Raw genomic sequence first — 18,448 nt, 5'->3', positions numbered from 1 at the left:
TTTAGGGATCAACATTGCAAAATAACAATTTAAATAAGTACAAGTAAAAAGGTAGAACCCAAAATGTACTTAAAAAATGTATATATAGATTTATCTAAATATAACTATTAATAATATAACTTTGTTTAGATATAAGATATATAAATTGAGGGAGCATTTTATAGTTTGGAGCAACACTATTCATTTCTCTATTTTTGGAGAAATATTTGAAAAACAATCAGAGATGGTTTTATACCAAATACAGTATAGAGTTAGAGCAACATTTGGTATACCATTGGAATTGCTCTAACAATAAAATACAAACTTCTATATTATCATTAGTTACATAAATTAACCATAAATAATCAAATAGATATACGTATATACAAAGATCACCGTGCTAAAATGTACCGACATACACCTTATTTTATTTTATTACCAAATCAAATTAAACCAAACCAAACCAGCTTCGGTTTGTTGGCAAAAACCGCTTTATTCTTGGTTTTTCATCTCATGTTTACTTGTGAAGCAAGAAAGATGCTTCATCCTTAATAACCTTCCACGCCTCCTTCACGTGCTTCTCCTCCGTCAATGGTGCTCCTATGGCGCAACGTAGTACGATTTTTCCCGACAAAGCCTGTTTCCTCACGCAAAGCAAATACATATATAAATTGATTAACAACATAATCTAGAAGACTAGAAAGAACAAGAACAAGAACAAGAACAAGAAAGACAAGTCACTGACAGTGTGAGAAATGAAGAGTTTCCCTGAAGAGTTTACTGCTTCCAGGAGTTTGCGGTTTTGGTTATTACACTTCTTTTCATCGTTGTTCGCAGGCACAATGCGGAAACAGACAAGAGAAAAGATCCGAGGAGTGACAATCTGCAAACGAGAATAATCGCTTATTCACCTTCTTGCAAGAATCTTTTTCCAGGATAAGTTTTTCTAACAGTTACCTCAAAGTTAGGATGTTGAGAGACAAGTTGTTCGAAAACTATAGCCAGTTTGATATGGTTTCTTATGTAGTTCTTCAAGGTCTCAGCTCCATAGAGTCGTAAAACCATCCATAGTTTCAATGATCTGTCAATAAACAAAACAAAACTCAGATTGTGTGTAAATATGCAAATGTAAAGCAGATCTAGCTAGTCTTAAGAAATCTCAAATTTGATTTTCTGCGAAAGCAAAGAACCTGAATCTTCTTCCGAGAGGGATTTGCCAGTCTTTGTAATCAACAACCAAGTTTGCCTGAGAGGCCTGGCCAAAAATATAAAGTTTATATTAGGACTAGTAATCTTTTTTTGTGAAGAACAAAATATTTCTTACCTTGTTTTTGAGAAACTCTGGATTAGTTGAAAGCGCTTCAGTGAGAGAATCTTGATCCTGTTTTCCAAATATTAATCCTTTTCTTATATACGTAAAGAGAGTAAGAAAGGAGAATTTGAGATTAAAAGGGTACCGATCTATACTATACCTTTACCCAAAGAAGTGAACAATCAAAATTAGTGAGGAACCATTTGTGAGCATTCATGTTAAAAGAATCTGCAGTTTCCACACCGTCGATGTATTGTCGGTACTCTGGACATATACAAGCACTTCCAGCGTAAGCTGCATCCACGTGAAACCATATCTCGTTGCTCTGAGAAATGTAGCGAGAGAAATAGCATCAGTTGTACTTTCTATGCCTTAAAAGTTTCTTCTATGAAGCTATTTCGGAAATGTGAAAATAACTAACGTTAGCGATCTTTCCCAGTGCAGCTAATGGATCAACGGCGGTTGAAGAAGTGGTTCCAACCTGGAATATAACAAATGAACTTTTCAGAGGACATGCTTCAAGTCAAGAGGGTAAGTAATCAATAGGCTAGTTCTTACATTAGCGCATAAAAAGAATGGAATCAGTCCAGCTTCAAGATCCCGAGAAACAGCTTCTTGAAACAATTCTGGACGCAGAGCGTAATTTGTAGAGGCATCGGTTTCTAGCATTCTGCAGTTCTCCGGATGGATTCCAGCAATCTGTCAACCAATAAACAGCAGAAAATTAGATTCCTTTTTTACAAAGACTCTTTGATTTCAAAATATGCAAAACGCACCTGGCAAGCCTTCTGTAAAGCTGAATGAGTCTGGTCAGAGGAGTAGACAACGAGCTTCTCAAGTGCGTTTTTGCCAACGCTTCTTAAGGCTTTATCGCGGGCAGCGAGCAGAACAACAAGAACAGCTTCACTAGCTGACCCTTGTATCACTCCACCTCCGTTTTCTACAATATATATATATATATATATATATATATATATCAATCAAGTCACACTTATTATTAGGTCTAAGGTCACACTTATTATTAGGTCTAAGGTCTTATTATAATACAAGAAAACAAGTTTTGTACTGTTTTGAAGTGATTACCTTTGGACATAAACTCCTTGGGTAGGTTGAGCAGTTTGGCGAGCCAATCAAGAACGATCATCTCGAGCTCGGTGGCAGCTGGAGAAGTAACCCAACTAAAACCAACAATACCAAGACCAGCACTCAACATCTCACCCAAGAAACCGGCAACACTGCTGTTAGAAGGGTAATAAGCAAAAAAACTCGGGCTTTGCCAATGCGTAACTCCAGGTAAGATCTTCGACCGAACATCTGCCAAAATGAAAAACACAAATAAGATGGTTGCATGAAACAGGGGCTTAGTATGTTATCTATGTTCATCAGAAAATGCTCAAAAAAAAATAATAATAATAATGTAATCATCACCATCAAGAACTTGGTCAAGAGTTTCAGGGTGGTCTGGTGCAGAATCAGGCAAAAGCTTATGAAGATAACCAGGCTGCATCACAAAAAAAAAAAAGAAAAAATTCCAACAATTGTAAATAAATTAAAACAGAGAGATCTTCTTAACACACTAAAAGAAGAAACTTGCTACTCGCAAACCACAATGTACCACTAGAATTTGGTCGTAACCAATTTAAAAGAAAGTTAGGTCTCTCACAACACCTGGGAACGATAAATTTCGAAACTTTATACAAGCCCAACTTCTCACAATCCGAATAGGTTCTATATAATAAAACCCATAATAAACCCAGATCAAAATTGAAATGTTTCAAGAAAGAAGAAATGGGTGACCTGAACTTGACTAAGAACAGGGAAATCTTCAATGGTTTTGTAATAATCGGCAATGAAATCAACCATTCGATGTCCGTATTCTCTCAGTTGCTCTGAATCCATCGGCTTCAACACCTTCTTACTTCCATTTTCCCTGAACCAAAATTACAAAAAAAAACAGATAAGTTTCGTCTGAAAATCTTAACAAAAAAAATAAAAAAAAAATTGGGAATTCCAAATTCTCTTCAGTGACTTACATTTTTTGTGTTTTTTTTTTTTTTTTTTCTTTTGTATTCAGTTTTGTATGCCTCAGAAGCTCTCTTTCTTTCTGATTGATTTTGGGTTTTCAGTGGGAGTGGATATCTCTCTTATTTATAGGCCCCGGACGTTATTTATTTATTATTTAACCAAAAAAAAGAAAAGAAATTGAATGAATCAAATATCTTCCAGGTATTTTTTATTGTAACCACTCAATTCGTTATCATCAATAAAAATGATATGTCAAGGTCACGAGACCAAACTGATTATGTATTTATGTTTGTCAGACAGAAGAAGTGGGGAACTCAACTGGGAATTGAAGTTTCAGAGAGACATTGTTCACATATTTTTTCTCATGTTTCTCAGCTCTTTGAATCAGTCCAATTATCACATTTGATAACTTTGCAGTGAATCGCCGACCTAGCTAGTTCTGCTGAAGTGAATTTTTTGTTTAGATAGTGATTGCCGAATATTCTTTTATTTTTTTATATTTTATATACATATATATATATATATATATGTAAAGATGACGACCCTAATAATAAACTCAATCATACATAATTGAATTTGGAGAGACTTGGGGTCAGATAATTTTTTTGCTATAAAGATCCTACGTACGTTGTTTCCTAGTAGACGAGGGTGAGTTGGAATCGAATAGTTAAGAGTAAGAGATATCTCACTATAGGAAAAATAAGAAGAAAGCTATGTGATTGCCATGTTTCACGCCCAAACACACAAATAACAAATTAACAACATAACAACGTCTTAAAAGACTCGTACTTTGAGAAAAAAAAAAAAGAAGTATTTTAAACCAAGTGTTATTGGAAAACATTTATAAAAAATTATATATATATATTAAAACCCAATAATGGTATATATATATATAGATAGATATGTAATTTTTTTTATTTCGCATTCCCTCGTTCTGCAAACACTTCTAATCATAATTTACATGAAAAACAAAATTCGGTACAGTGACATCAAACACAACAAATAGAAGAAAGATGAATAATATATGTGAGTTATGGACGTATCCTTTACATTTTGTAATTCAACACAAGTTTTTGTGAATGGGTATGTCGTTGAGAGAATCACGTTTTAATAAAAAAACGCATACTGTAACATTTAAACCTAATATTTGGAAGAAAAAATAAAGACCTGGAAAATGCGACCGATCCAAAACTCATGTGGTAATAATGACACAGTTAATAGTGGTAAAAGGGAAGACGTGAGGATGGTTCTTACAAAATTTGAACGTGCATAAAAAAAAAGAGATCAATTCAATTAGTAGCTATTTTCATTTGTCTGTAAACGTCTCGAATATGACCCTCCATAAGTCACCTGACAAATTTGGTCGTAAGCAAATCAAATTTTAACCTCACGTATCGAAATAATTAATATGCCGCCGATTACTTTTTTTTTTTTTTTTTTTGGCCGCCGATTACTTAATAGTATAATTTAAAGGGTGAATTAGGTCAGTAACCAAAACAAAAAAACTATGGTAGTAAATAACACTATATTTAAAAAATTAGAAGATTAGGATGAGAGCAGTGCAAAATTACCAATGGTGGTAGAGGACAGTGGTGACTGGTCGGAGGTGGCTGGCCGAAGGTGACTGGCCGGTGGTGGTTGGCCGGCGGTGGTTGGCCGGAGGTGGTACTCCGGTGGTGGCTTGCCGGAGTAGCCAGAAAAGTTTGCCGGAATTGTTCGCCGGATTTGGTTGCCAGAAAAGTTCGCCGGGATTGTTGGCCGGCGGCCGGTAGCTGGAGGCCGTGAATAGCGGTGGCCGGAGGTTTAGCTGGAGAAAATCTAAACCCTAGAAGCACATTGGAAACCTTAGTGGTGATGGTGGTAAAGAGGTGGTGGTAGGAGGTGGAGATGGTGGTTTTAGGGGGTGGGGAAGGTGGTGGTAGGGGGTGGGGATGGTAGTGGAAGAGGGTGGAAGGAAATAGTAAGGACAAGGGTAATATAGTATATATTATAGTTTTTATAGAGTATATTAGTTATACATGGTTAGAATAGTTAGTGGGCTAATTATAGTTTTTTTGTTGGTTATTGAGTGCAAATTCCCTAATTTAAATGAAGGGGTCAAATCTTGGAGTATTGAAATATAACGTATGTTTAAGAAACTAACCACTCCAATGATATATACATTTACTTGATTAAGAAAGGCACATGTACGTATATATATTAGTATATTACAATTGTTAAATGAAAAATACGTACTTTCCTAATCTGCACAATCTCAGAATATATAAATATATGCTAGTAACGTGCAACATGCCAACATGAGATAATATATCTCTTTAGTTTGATTCCCTAATTATAATATACGTAAGTAATCTTGATACTCTTTAAGTTGATTTGCTCCATGACTGATTGATTTTAATAGTTCATGCATGTGATTAATTAATTAGTAGAATTTTTATAAATTTTGGTAGTGATCGAGAACGCTAATTAGAGATCGATTAAACACTTATCGTATATCCGGCTAACACTGGCCAAGGTAAACTGCGGTTAAAATGAAAATGGTACGTGCCATGAATCACAATCAACCATTCTTAAATTATTTTGTTGTCTTGAAAGCAAATGCCAAACATATATATTCGCGTTTAGAGTTCCACACATCCCACACTAAACTGGACGATGGTTAATTAAGTACGATTTCAAATCCACATTTGAATATTGACAACTTGTAGAGAAAATATACTATTCTGAATAGTTATTTAGAGGATACAAAAAAAAGTGCTAAATAGAAAACCCCAAAATATAGAAAGTGTATAAGACACAACTGTAGTATCAAGTTGCCAATTTCTTCTTTTTTTTCTTCTTCTTTTGGGTGCAAACACAACTGTAGTACTATCAACTTGCCTAATTCTTCAGTCTATTAATTAGTTGATATGTATATAGTATAATATCTCTGTACTTTTTGTTTGCGAGCCTAAAAGTCTGGTTTAAAACTTGATGTATACGGGAATCGCCACAAACTTCACATAGTACATATATACTTTCTACATACCAATATAAACCAAATTTTGTTTACTCATAATAGCAAAACTACAACGTTAAATCGCGAACACCCTCTCCTATCTTCTATTAGATTGGTAGACAAAGAATATGATAGTACAATATATGACCTAACTAAATTTTGGCCACTTCATTTTTTTGCCATCAACTATCTCAATTTCACTAATCAATTACACAGATCCAAATAGGGATGGTTTCAGATTAAACCTATCACATTATTATATATATTTTTATATAGGTTTACATTTCTTTATTACTAATTTTTTCCTGACAATTTCTAGGTTCACATTATTTTTGGTTGGTTAACATTTGTTTTTGTCTATAATCTATAATTTTATTTTCTTTCGAGGCAATAAGCAATTTTTTTACACTTGAGAATCTCAATACTTTTGGAAATAATCCAAGTGGTAGTTAAATAAACAATTATAATTACTTGATGATCTTATGAAAGATCCAAAAACTAAATTTATTTGTTAACCAAAATAAGGTTTTTTAGAAAATAACTCTTGGAATAATATTTTTTTTTTGGCATACGCGACAATAAGGTGGATGAATGCTTACTCAATCTCTCCAAATTAAACACCTACAATCAAACTCTTGATCCAGAATATGAGCCATGTGTTTCATTTTTTTTCTTTTCTCTTTTCAACCAAATTATCAAACCATCAAAGTTGTATATTGGATTTAAGATGATTATGTAAAATGAAAATTCTCGCTGATAATTTTGCCCACAACAATTACTGTGTTTCTGTTGATGGCAAATGTAAAAACAAAAAAACAAATTATGGTTTAAGTGTGTGAAAGGTGGGTATTGTTGGGCATTTATATTGAGAGTCAATTTATATTTATATTAATGGGCATTTGAGGCCCAATATGGTTATGTTTATTGTTTATGGGCTTAACCGCCACCATCTCTTTTTGCCGGTACATCACCGCCGGGGAATTTTCATGGCGGCGAGGTCACCGGACTTTATATAAAACGAAACCAAATTTGACGAAGAACAAGAAGAAGAAGAGGTTAGCCATGGAGGATGAACTGGAAGGTCTAAGAGCTCATTTTCCTCTTTCGTTCGGTAAGACATCGAATGTTTCGGCGCCAACCGAAGCTATCCACAACGCAACTCGCCGCACCGATGTAGCCACCACCGAAGCCGAAGTCTCGTCTGATTTTGCCACGAAGCATTCTAATTCCGGTAAATCTGAATTCGGATTCCCTTCACTGTCTTCTTCCTCTGAAACCTGGGTCCGAAGCGTTCGCGGTCCGAATCGTAACCCTAATAGCTCCAGTCTAGCTCCTTCCAATGATGCTGTAGCCATGGGTCGGCCACCTCCTCCGTCTAAACCGACGCAAGAGGAGGATGACGGAGTTTTAATGGGACCACCGCCGCCACCAAAGGGACTCGTGAACAGTAATGATTCTGATGATGAAGATGATATGATCGGTCCTCCGCCGCCTCCTCCGGCTGCTGTAGACTCGGATGAAGATTCAGATGACGATGATGCTAATGACAACGAGGAGAATCGTTACCAGATTCCTCTGGGCAAAGAGATTCAACTCAAGGGACATACAAAGGTATATAATGTAAGGGGGTGTTATTGGATTGTGGTTTTTAAAAGAGTCTGATGTATTTAAGAATCAGGTGTTATTCAATTGGGTATTTTAAAAAATCCTTTAAAATCTAGTGTTATTCAATATTTATGAGATTTTGTGTGATTTTGGATTTTAACGTACTTTGCTTCTAATATATGAACAAACACAATACCACACTTTTCTCAATCATTTCATTTTCTTCTTCTCTCTATAGATGGATCTCTAGCCTTTGACATATTATTGTTTGATTTTTTTTTCTCAATCCTTTTATATAATCACACTTATTCATCAGATCTGTATTATTTTTGAGAATTTTTTTTTGTGTTCTTTAACTTTTTTTTTCTGGGTTTATAATCTATAACTTTTTTTTTGGTTTATGATATAATCACACCTTTTTTTTTTCTTGGTTCAATCTCTGTTTCTTCCTCCTCAAACCCTTTTGTATATAATCACACTTATTCATCAAATCTGTGTTATTTTTGAGATTTTTTTTGTGTTCTTTATTTTTTTTTCTTCTGGGTTCATGACATCTGGGTTCTTTAATTACACCAAAAATCTGGATTGAAAACAAAGACAGTTTAATTCAAGTTTTCCATAACATGTGTAAAAGTCTAGGTGTTGTTAATTTAATATAATTTTAGTGTATAACACAGTTTATGAAAAATATATATATATATATAATAACTTTTAAAGAAATCCATAACAATCACCAAAAATACATTATCAATGACTTTCAAATCCACCTTATATGCATTATAAAGTCCACACAAATGCATTAGACTTTTAAATCCACTAATGTCCTGGGTTAGGGGGGTTATTGGTTTAGGATTTAGAAAGAATTTGAATGATTTTAAAAGTTATGTAAAATATGTTGTTATTCAATCAAAACTTTTTAAAACTCTTTAAAAATTTGGTGTTATTGGTTGTGGATTTGTAAAAAGTTATCTAAAATCTTGATAAATCTAGTGTTATTGGATTAAGAGTCTTATAAAGTCATTAAAAGTTTTATGTTATTCAATTAAAACAAAAGAATCATGGATTGTTAATGAATTCAAATTTTGTGTTATTGGTTTAGGATTTTATAACATTTCCTTCATAACAAAAGTCATGAAAACTCTTTCATCAAATAGAAAGATTTTGAAAGATTTTATGAAATATTTTACAAGATTAGGAAACACAAATCAGCAAGATTTAAAATAACTTCCTAAACAATCTCTTATAGAATCCTTCATTTTTACTTTCTAATTTTCTATGATTTTAAAAATCAGCAAGATTTTTAAAAACACAAAGTCATTAAAACTCTTTCTAAATCCTAAACCAATACCTCCCCCTTAATTAAAATCTCTTAAAATCCTTAATTCAATAACACCCTAAAACTCTCATGGAATCAGATTTTAAATTCAAAATTGAACAAAAAAAATTTTGTTTCGTGGAATCAGATAGTTTCGTCTCTAGCTGTAGATAGTAATGGAGCTAGAGTTCTTTCCGGCAGCTATGACTACACTGTGCGCTTGTACGACTTCCAAGGGATGGATTATAGACTGAAGTCTTTTAGGCAGATCGAACCATCTGAGGGTCACCAAGTTCGCAGCTTGAGCTGGAGTCCCACTTCTGGTCAATTTCTATGTGTTACTGGTTCAGCACAAGCTAAGGTATATATGTGTCTCATGAAGACGTTTCCTCTTGACTCTCTATTACAGTTCCTCTGAATTGCTCACTTTCGTTTCTTCTTTTTGAATTTCAGATTTTTGATCGAGATGGACTTACTCTTGGCGAGTTCATGAAGGGTGATATGTATATTCGTGATCTGAAGAACACTAAGGGACATATTTGTGGGTTGACTTGCGGGGAATGGAATCCGTGGACTAAGGAAACGGTTCTGACTTCGTCGGAAGACGGGTCTTTGCGTATATGGGATGTTAATAACTTCCTAAGCCAAACGCAGGTACTTTTTACCTGTCTGTATGCACACTTACAGTTTCTGATTTTGCAATTCTTCTCAAATGAAAATGGTGGTTTGATTTTAGCATGCAAGTGGTATCATTTTACTGTTTTATTGGAACAGGTTATTAAGCCGAAGCTTGCTAGACCGGGGAGGGTTCCAGTTACTACCTGTGCTTGGGACCGTGATGGAAATCGTATCGCCGGTGGCGTAGGAGATGGATCTATACAGGTAATGTTTGGAAAGGCTTGTTCTGACTTCCTGATTACATTGTGTCATGGAAACTTTTTGCTCTATATAGTCTAACACGGCTAGAATGCAACGTAATTTGCCCAGATTAATGGTCTTATATCTTTCTTTTTCTTTGGATCCAGATTTGGAGTGGCAAACCGGGATGGGGAAGCCGGCCAGATATATACGTAGGGAATGCCCACACTGATGATATAACCTCTGTAAAGTTCTCTAGTGATGGGAGAATCCTGTTGTCAAGGAGTTTTGATGGTTCTCTAAAGGTATACCTTAGATAGATTATATCCTGTTTTTGACCAGCTTGCTCAGCAGTAGAAACTGAGTTCTTTTTGAATTTTGATCAGGTTTGGGACTTGCGGCAGATGAAAGAAGCTCTAAAAGCTTTCGAGGGTCTCCCTAATAATTATCCCCAAACCAACGTGGCCTTTAGTCCAGACGAACAAATCATTCTGACTGGAACATCCGTTGAGAAAGATAGCTCAACAGGAGGCTTGCTCTGCTTCTACGATCGCACCAAACTGGAGATTGTTCAGAAAGTCGGAATCTCTCCGACTTGCAGTGTGGTGCAATGTGCTTGGCACACAAAGTTGAATCAGGTAAACATCAACAACAATAAAAAGCACTGTTCCCTTCCTCTAATTAAATGTGATTCTCAACTTCACATCTGATTTCCTCCATTGCTGTAGATATTTGCAACATTTGGAGACAAAAGCCAAGGAGGAACTCACATCCTTTACGATCCAACCCAGAGCAAGAGAGGCGCATGCGTCTGTGTTGCACGTGCACCAAGGAAGAAATCTGTAGACGATTACCAACCAGAACCAGTAATACACAATCCTCATGCATTACCATTGTTCAGAGACGCACCAAGCCGTAAACGAGAAAGAGAGAAAGCATTGAAGGATCCTCTTAAATCCCACAAGCCTGAGGTTCCCATGTCAGGTCCTGGTCATGGTGGAAGAGTTAGGACTACTGGTAGTAGCTTGTTAACACAGTATCTTATGAAGGTAATGAGCCTTGGTATCGTCTTTGATTTTGCCATTCGGGTTATCTATCTGTGTATATTGAAATATTGTTGTTGTGTGTGTATTTGCAGCAAGGTGGGATGATCAAAGAGACGTGGATGGAGGAAGATCCAAGAGAAGCGATATTGAAATACGCAGAGGTTGCTGTAAAAGATCCTAAGTTTATTGCTCCTGCTTACTCTCAGACTCAGCCTAAGACCATCTTCGCTAAATCTGATGACGAGGAAGAAGAAGAAAAAGACGGTGACACGAAAAAATAATCAGTGTTTCCATATAGTACTTCACTTTTCTCAACGACCATTTCCATGGATACTGTATAATGATCAAATCATGGCACTGTAGGATAACATAAAAAAAAAAAAAAAAACATACTTATTCCAGATTTGCATTTTTGCATTCCTCCATTGTTAGTGTTACATTTTGCAGAAAAAAATTGTGGAAAAGCGTTTTGGTATCGCATCAATTTCCCTAGGTTGAAGTATTGTTTTGTTCATAGATATTTTCTTTTTTACCTGAAATATCAGATTAAATAGATTTGACTTGACAAAAATGCAAATTAGTAATATCCATACTGAAAGAGTAAGCATAGTCTAATTAATTTATTCTGAGAATCATTGTGAAACACGAAATCAAGCACTTGAATTAAGCAAAAAAGTGTGTTTCTGTACAACTTTAAAAAACCAAAGCTTCAAGCTTCAATGAGAGATGGCTAATATACAAGAGCATGAAAGAAGTTTTCAAACAAGTTCTTTTGTGATAAAAAGGATCAGAGATCCAGACACAATAAGCATGTCTCAGTTTTCTCGTTTTCTTACTTTTCCACCGCAGTAAAATGTGAGTTAACATTTGTGTTCATCATATGGTCAGTCCTCTCTCTCTCTCTCTCTGCGTATAAAGGTAATAAGTAAAGTTACCCTCATTTGCTTATTTTTATATGTTTTTTTTGTATGATTTGACTTTGGATGGTATATCTACAGTTTGAATTGTATAGGTTGATGAACTTCAGCGACCCCCATTCTCAAAGCTCGATAGTCGTGAGTCTGATAAAACACTAAGTAGTTGTATGTCTACAAATAACAGCAAAAAGCCACAATAATAGAAGAAGAAATAGTGGAGTTTTCACCGGTTCCGGAACCAATGCCACTTCCCTCAGTTTATTTAACGCCAACGCCTTTTCCTTTGTCTGATTATCATTTGCCATGATAGAGAGAGAGAGCGAGAGCAGAGAGAGAGAAACCTTTAAGAGTCGAATTTATGCGATAGATCGAGGAAAAGTCTAGTAAGGTTGGATGTTTATCTGGTGAATTTGGGCTTTATGTAGTAGATAGATGGATAGTCTAGTTAGCCATTGGTTGGGTGAATTAGAGAATTTTAAGGACTACCACAAGTGTCTTTCGAAATGACCATTATAACCCTACAAATTCTTTACATTGCATTCACAATATAAAAGGGAAACAGTATTTATTTGTTTTTTCATTAATAAAGAAGATCTCCTCCAATTACTCATTTCTCTCTGATTCCTGAGATCACGCTTCCTTTCTGATTCCTGGTTTCATGTTTCTTCAATTTTCCGATACTCATCAAAATCGCCGATTCCTTCTTATCTATGTATTTCTTGGTTTTCTGCGATCTTCGACCTGTAACCGTCGATCTAGACGACGGAGAAACCACTGTACATTTCTGGATCTCCGGCCACCATAGAATCTCTCGTCCCAATCTCGTCATGCTCCACAGATACGGTGGAAACTCTAAATGGCAGTTCGTTCACCAAGTCTCCGATCTCTCGAAATCTTTCAATCTCTTCATCCCCGATTTGGTCTTCTTCGGGAAATCTTACTCGAGGAATCCAGATCGGAGCGTCGAGATTCAGACGAGGAGCCTCGCTGGAGGATTGAAGAAACTTGGTTGTTGTTGTGTCGAAGGAGGAGGAAGGGTCTCGGTGTATTCGTAAGCTACGGTGGATTTGTGGCGTATAGAATGGCGGAGATTTGGCCGGAGATGGTTGAGAAACTGGTGTGGTTGTGGTGTCGTTGTGGACATGTTTTGATGGACCAGATCCAGTGATACGTCTATTAAAGATGTTGTCCACAATCCAGCCAGGTTTACAGTGTGGACCACATGATTTGGTTGTAGATGGATCATATCTGGTAAACTAGTTCCTTTGGACCAAATCTCTTCTTTTTTTTAGTAGACAAGTTGGTTTTGTTGTTTGTGGACAAGTTATACTTAATTACATTTAGATACTAAGTTCCATGGCTTGTATAGTACTAGTTTCACGACTTGTTCATAGATCCAACAAATTGGAACTTGTCTACAGAAATAGTTTTTCTATATACTCAACTTGTCTACAGAAATAGTTTTTCTATAAATTCATCAAACATAATTTGTCTACAGCCTCAACAAATCGGAACTTATCTACCCACAAAAAATCAAACATGATTTTTTTTTGTTCAGCGCTACAGTATAGAACGTAATAAATGTCAAGTTAGACATAGTATAATTTGGTTGTACTAAACACAAGGGTATTTTTGACATTTGTAATGCCACTTGTGGTAGAATGGAAAAGGAGTTTATGATTGTGGTAGAATTGGAAAGTTTTATATTGAATGTGGTAGATTAGACTAAATTCCCTTAAGATTACACGGTTTTGAAATTCATTGGTTTCTGTTATTAATATCAGCCCAAAGACAAAAGAAAAACAATATGCATTTGATACTAATTAACCATCAATACAACCAAAACCAAAATAAGATAAAGCCAAGATAAGCCATAAGGTTCCAACACACACAACCAAAAGAAAGGCAAATGCATCTCTAAACAGAATGTCTAATCAGATGATTTGAATATAGCAGAGTTTACCTTGTTCAGAAGGCTAATCTTCACCGACATATACTTGACCTCATAGGCTTCTAATGATTTCCAATCCTCTTCAATTTTCTTTTTCTCCTTTCTAGGCACAACTTTCCATTGTTCTTTCACAAATTCCTCATCAGTAGTGAGGGCCATCTTTGCGATGGCACCAGGGATGAACGATCTCTCAAACCAATCAATTTTCAAATAGTCAGACTCCCAAATTATCTTAGCAATTTTGGAACAGTCAGATCATGGGCTTGGGTTACTGGTTTCTTCTCCTCTTTTCCCACATACTTGTTCTTTAACCATTTGATTTTGACAGTCAATTGCTTTACACTCTTAATTTCAAAAGAGATAGAGTTTTGAAATTTTTTGTAAAAAGCATGCATGTCACTGGTCATAGTTGTAATCCTCTTTAATTTCTTTCTTCTTCTTTGAAGACAAAAATTTCCATTGTTCAATCACAAATTTCTCATCAGTAGTGACACCAGAGATAAACGATCACTCAAACCAATCCATCTTCAAAGAGTTAGGCCATGAATGGCGACTTAAATAAGCGGGGCATATTTCCAAAAAAAATGAAATCCGCAATAACTACACCAATCAAGTTATTTATAGTAGTTTGCTGAAACGACCGACTTTTTTTTTTTAATAAATAATAATAAATATAATATAATAAAATAAACTACAACTAGTGGTCCCATACCCACTAGCCACCTAACCACAAACACAATCATCAGTGGAAATACAATACCAACATCCAATAAATAATAATCCAATAAATATAAATAACCAATATCCAGAACATCAACAATATCCAATAATCAAATAACAGAAATCATAGAACCAGCAACCTAGCAATGTTCTAATGACTCAACTCTAGCAACCTAGCAAAGCCAGACAACATAAAACCGAGTCCCTAGAACATCCTCCTCTTCATTGCCTGGATTCCACGATCACACTTTGCCTTTACCTGCACCACAAACACATATTGCAATGCATGAGTATTTTATAAACACTCAGTAAGGCAATCCTCCCATCTACTGGGCTATACACACAAGCAATAGAGTATCAATAACCAACACACAACAATCAATAAACGACCATAACAAACCAGGACTTAGCATCGACCGACACCACACCTGCATCGACCGATGCCAAATGGGGAAGCATCTATCGACACAGAAGCTGCATCGACCGATGCAAGTGTAACTTGCATCGACCGATACCCAGTCTGCATCGACCGACGCATGCTCGACGCAACACGAAAACCCTAGAGTTTTACGCGCTGTCCTCGCACTTGCATCGACCGATGCATGATATGCATCGATCGACGCAACGTCGAGCACCGTGATTTCCCCGAAGCTTCTCGCCGGATTTCGTTCCTACAACCACAGAAACTCATTCCCAAGCCACAAGAAAGCTTCCTAACGCCCATACCAACAATCTAACAAGTCTAACGACACCAAACAAGCAAGTTAAAGGTTCCTCTAGCTTAGATAAGCCATGGTCATGCACTTACCTGTGCCAAGACGAATCTGAACAACAAACAAGCAAGACACGCTTCTAGGAAGCTCCTACAACAATCCAAGCTACAGATCTCACCAAGAAACGCCTCAAATCTCCAGAAAACACCAAGAACTTTCAGGAACTCTTTCTCCCTTCTCTTTTCTCTCAAAAACGGCTACACGCCGAATGAGACAAAAAGTCGACTTAAGGGTTTCCCTAACCCAAAACGCAGCGTTTGACTTAAGTCAAAACGCAGAGAATTGCACATGCATCGACCGATGCACCTCTTGCATCGACCGATGCAATCCCCTAAACCAGGATTTTGGTTCACGGATGTTACAATTCTCCCCCACCAAACTGGATTCGTCCTCGAATCCCAAACAACCATCAGCCAAGGACTCCCGTGCAACCGTCTCCACAGCCCGCACTCCTCCGACCGATCCACAGAAGGTCACCTCTAGGCGATAAACTCACGCTCCAGGCTTCATTTGCTCTTGACTTTTTGGACATTCCTTTACTCATAGGCCTAAACCTTGAGTTTTTATTGGCTCCTCATCAGACCTAAGTCTGCATGCCAAATGATATAAGGAAAAATCTAAACTCGTCTCTCAGGTTGCCACCCTACAGCGCGCCCCCGGATCGTCATCCGAAGTCGATATACCAACCATACTCTCGAGCCACAAAGTCTCTGAATATAGCAGTACTAGGAGAACCTAAGTCCCCCAAGAGTCGCGAGCAAACAATTCTGAACACGTCTGAGTCCTATCCCTATCCAGGTTTCCTTCCCGGGACTCGCGTAAAAACATCTCAATGTTCAACCAGCCACATATTCCCTCACTGGAATACCTCATGACCACACAAGGATCATATACACGCCACACGGGCCGCCACAAAGGCCAACAAAATGTCCTCACGAGGACTGCCACCAAGGCCAACAAATGTCCTAAAAAGGACCGCCACCAAGGCCAACAAATGTCCTAAAAAGGACCGCCACCAAGGCCACTTGTCCCAAAGGACCGTCACAAAGACCCTCTGTCCCGAAGGACCGTCACAAAGACCATCTGTCCCGAAGGACCGTCACAAAGACCATCTGTCCCAAAGGACCGTCACAAAGACCATCTGTCCCGAAGGACTGTCACAAGACCATCTGTCCCAAAGGACCGTCACAAAGACACTCTGGCTAAACAGCCCGCCACAAAGGCCAACAAATGGCTAAAAGCCCGCCACAAAGGCCACACAATTGGCTAAAAGCCCGCCACACAATGTCTAACAAGACCGCCACACACAGGCACTATGACTCGAAAGTCCGCCACAAAGGCCACACAAGCCCCTCCAAGGCTTCCCACCGCTAAAATGGACAAATTCTGACTCCCGCAAAACTTTCCATATTTAGCACTTTCCATTTTTAGAAACTTTCCACTTTTGGAAACTTCCCTTCACAACCCCGCCTCACGGAAACTTTGTACCCCAAACACCACCTCATCTTGTTACAAAGTCGCACAACCAACCATCCCAAGCGACCGAGTAACAGGAGAGATGGGCTGGAATACTCCATTCCCGCTCCAGCCACGGATTACAGATGGGACCAGGCTAAACAAGCTCAAGTCGCGGCTTGCTTCTCATAACACTTCTTGAACCTTGCCTTCATCCTTGCCTCAGGCTCCCAAGTCTGCTCCTCAACACCATCACAGTCCCACAGGACTCTCATCAAAGGAATCTTCTTCTTCCGAAGTTCCTTGATCCTCCTTTCGAGAACCCTCACTGGTCTCGCCTCCACAGTCATGTTAGGCTGAAGATCCTCAGGAATCTTAGCCAACACCTGCTCACCCTCACGGAGACACTTCCGCAACATAGACGCATGGAAAACCTTATGGAATGCACGCATAACCTTAGGTAACTCCAATCTATATGCCACTGGTCCAACCCGCTCAATCACTCTGAACGGATCCATATACCTTGGACTCAACTTAGTCTCTGACAATGACCTGTTCGGACCCCGCAACATGGCCATCTTGAGGTACACTCTGTCTCCTACCTGAAACTCAAGATCTCTCCTCCTCTTATCTGCATAACTCCTCTGCCTATCCTGAGCATCCTTCATGTTCAGCTTGAGAACCCGAATCTTCTCTGAGGTCTCCTGAACAAAACTAGCACCAAACATGCTCCTCTCCCCCCACCTGAGTCCAGCATAATGGTGTACGACATGGCCTCCCATACAAAGCCTCATAAGGAGCCATCTTAATACTCCCAGGTTCAGGTGATCTGCCCAATGGCCACCCCAATCCAACACACACATCCTCAGCAAATCCTCCAGCGTCTGGATTGTCCTCTCAGACTGTCCATCTGTCTGGGGATGATAAGCTGTACTCATATGCACCTTAGTGCCCATCTCTGCCTGAAATGCCTTCCAGAACACCGAAGTGAACTTGGAATCTCTGTCAGACACAATGCTCGCGGGCACCCCATGCAATCTGACTATCTCTCTCACATACTTCTTAGCCAAGACCGCTGCTCCATCAGTCTTCTTAATGGCCAGAAAATGTGCAGACTTAGTCAACCGGTCCACAATGACCCAAATAGCATCAAAGGTCCGTGACACTGGCAATCCTACCACGAAATCCATGGTGATCATATCCCACTTCCACTCAGGAATGGGTAAACTCTTCAGTAACCCGCCAGGAACCTGATGCTCAGCCTTCACTAGCTGACACACATCACACCTCGAAACCCAACTAGCTACATCCTTCTTCATCCCGATCCAATGATAGTACCTCTTGAGATCACGGTACATCTTAGTCTCTCCTGGATGAATAGACAACTTGCTCGCATGAGCCTCTCTCAGAATCTCCTGTCTCAACTCCTCATCCTTGGGCACACAAACCCGACCGTGCACCAAGATAGTACCATTATCTGAGACCTGATACTCT

At 38.0% G+C, this 18,448-nt stretch overlaps 2 protein-coding genes across 3 annotated transcripts; one reads left to right on the top strand and one right to left on the bottom strand.

Annotated features, from left to right (window-relative positions):
• Positions 1–205: 205 nt before the first annotated feature.
• LOC104747838 (phenylacetaldehyde synthase) lies at positions 206–5,334 on the bottom strand. 2 transcript variants are annotated; one of them, XM_087488577.1, is made up of 13 exons: positions 4,888–5,334; positions 3,089–3,221; positions 2,720–2,792; positions 2,375–2,605; positions 2,068–2,231; positions 1,850–1,990; positions 1,713–1,772; positions 1,452–1,616; positions 1,304–1,360; positions 1,170–1,234; positions 937–1,060; positions 725–862; positions 206–616 (listed from the first exon to the last, which is right to left on the bottom strand). In XM_087488577.1, exons 2-13 carry the CDS (start codon positions 3,188–3,190, stop codon positions 497–499), a joined length of 1,440 nt encoding a protein of 479 aa, XP_087344703.1. In that variant the 5' UTR covers positions 3,191–3,221; positions 4,888–5,334; the 3' UTR covers positions 206–496. The 2 variants fall into 2 exon arrangements, with proteins under 2 accessions (XP_087344703.1, XP_010467844.2); XM_010469542.3 differs by lacking the exon at positions 4,888–5,334 and adding an exon at positions 3,325–3,682.
• A 1,650-nt stretch (positions 5,335–6,984) lies between these two features.
• On the top strand, positions 6,985–11,652 carry LOC104747839 (uncharacterized). The gene is made up of 8 exons (XM_087488576.1): positions 6,985–7,925; positions 9,383–9,595; positions 9,688–9,888; positions 10,009–10,116; positions 10,260–10,397; positions 10,479–10,730; positions 10,821–11,141; positions 11,231–11,652. Exons 1-8 carry the CDS (start codon positions 7,245–7,247, stop codon positions 11,417–11,419), a joined length of 2,103 nt encoding a protein of 700 aa, XP_087344702.1. The 5' UTR covers positions 6,985–7,244; the 3' UTR covers positions 11,420–11,652.
• The last annotated feature ends 6,796 nt before the right edge of the window (positions 11,653–18,448 follow it).

This window comes from Camelina sativa, chromosome 15, assembly GCF_030686135.1.
Source record: "Camelina sativa cultivar CO46 ecotype springtype chromosome 15, ASM3068613v1".
Classification (NCBI taxonomy): Eukaryota; Viridiplantae; Streptophyta; class Magnoliopsida; order Brassicales; family Brassicaceae; genus Camelina; species Camelina sativa.
Note: the sequence above shows the minus strand (reverse complement) of the source record. Positions and strands in the feature narration are given on the sequence as shown.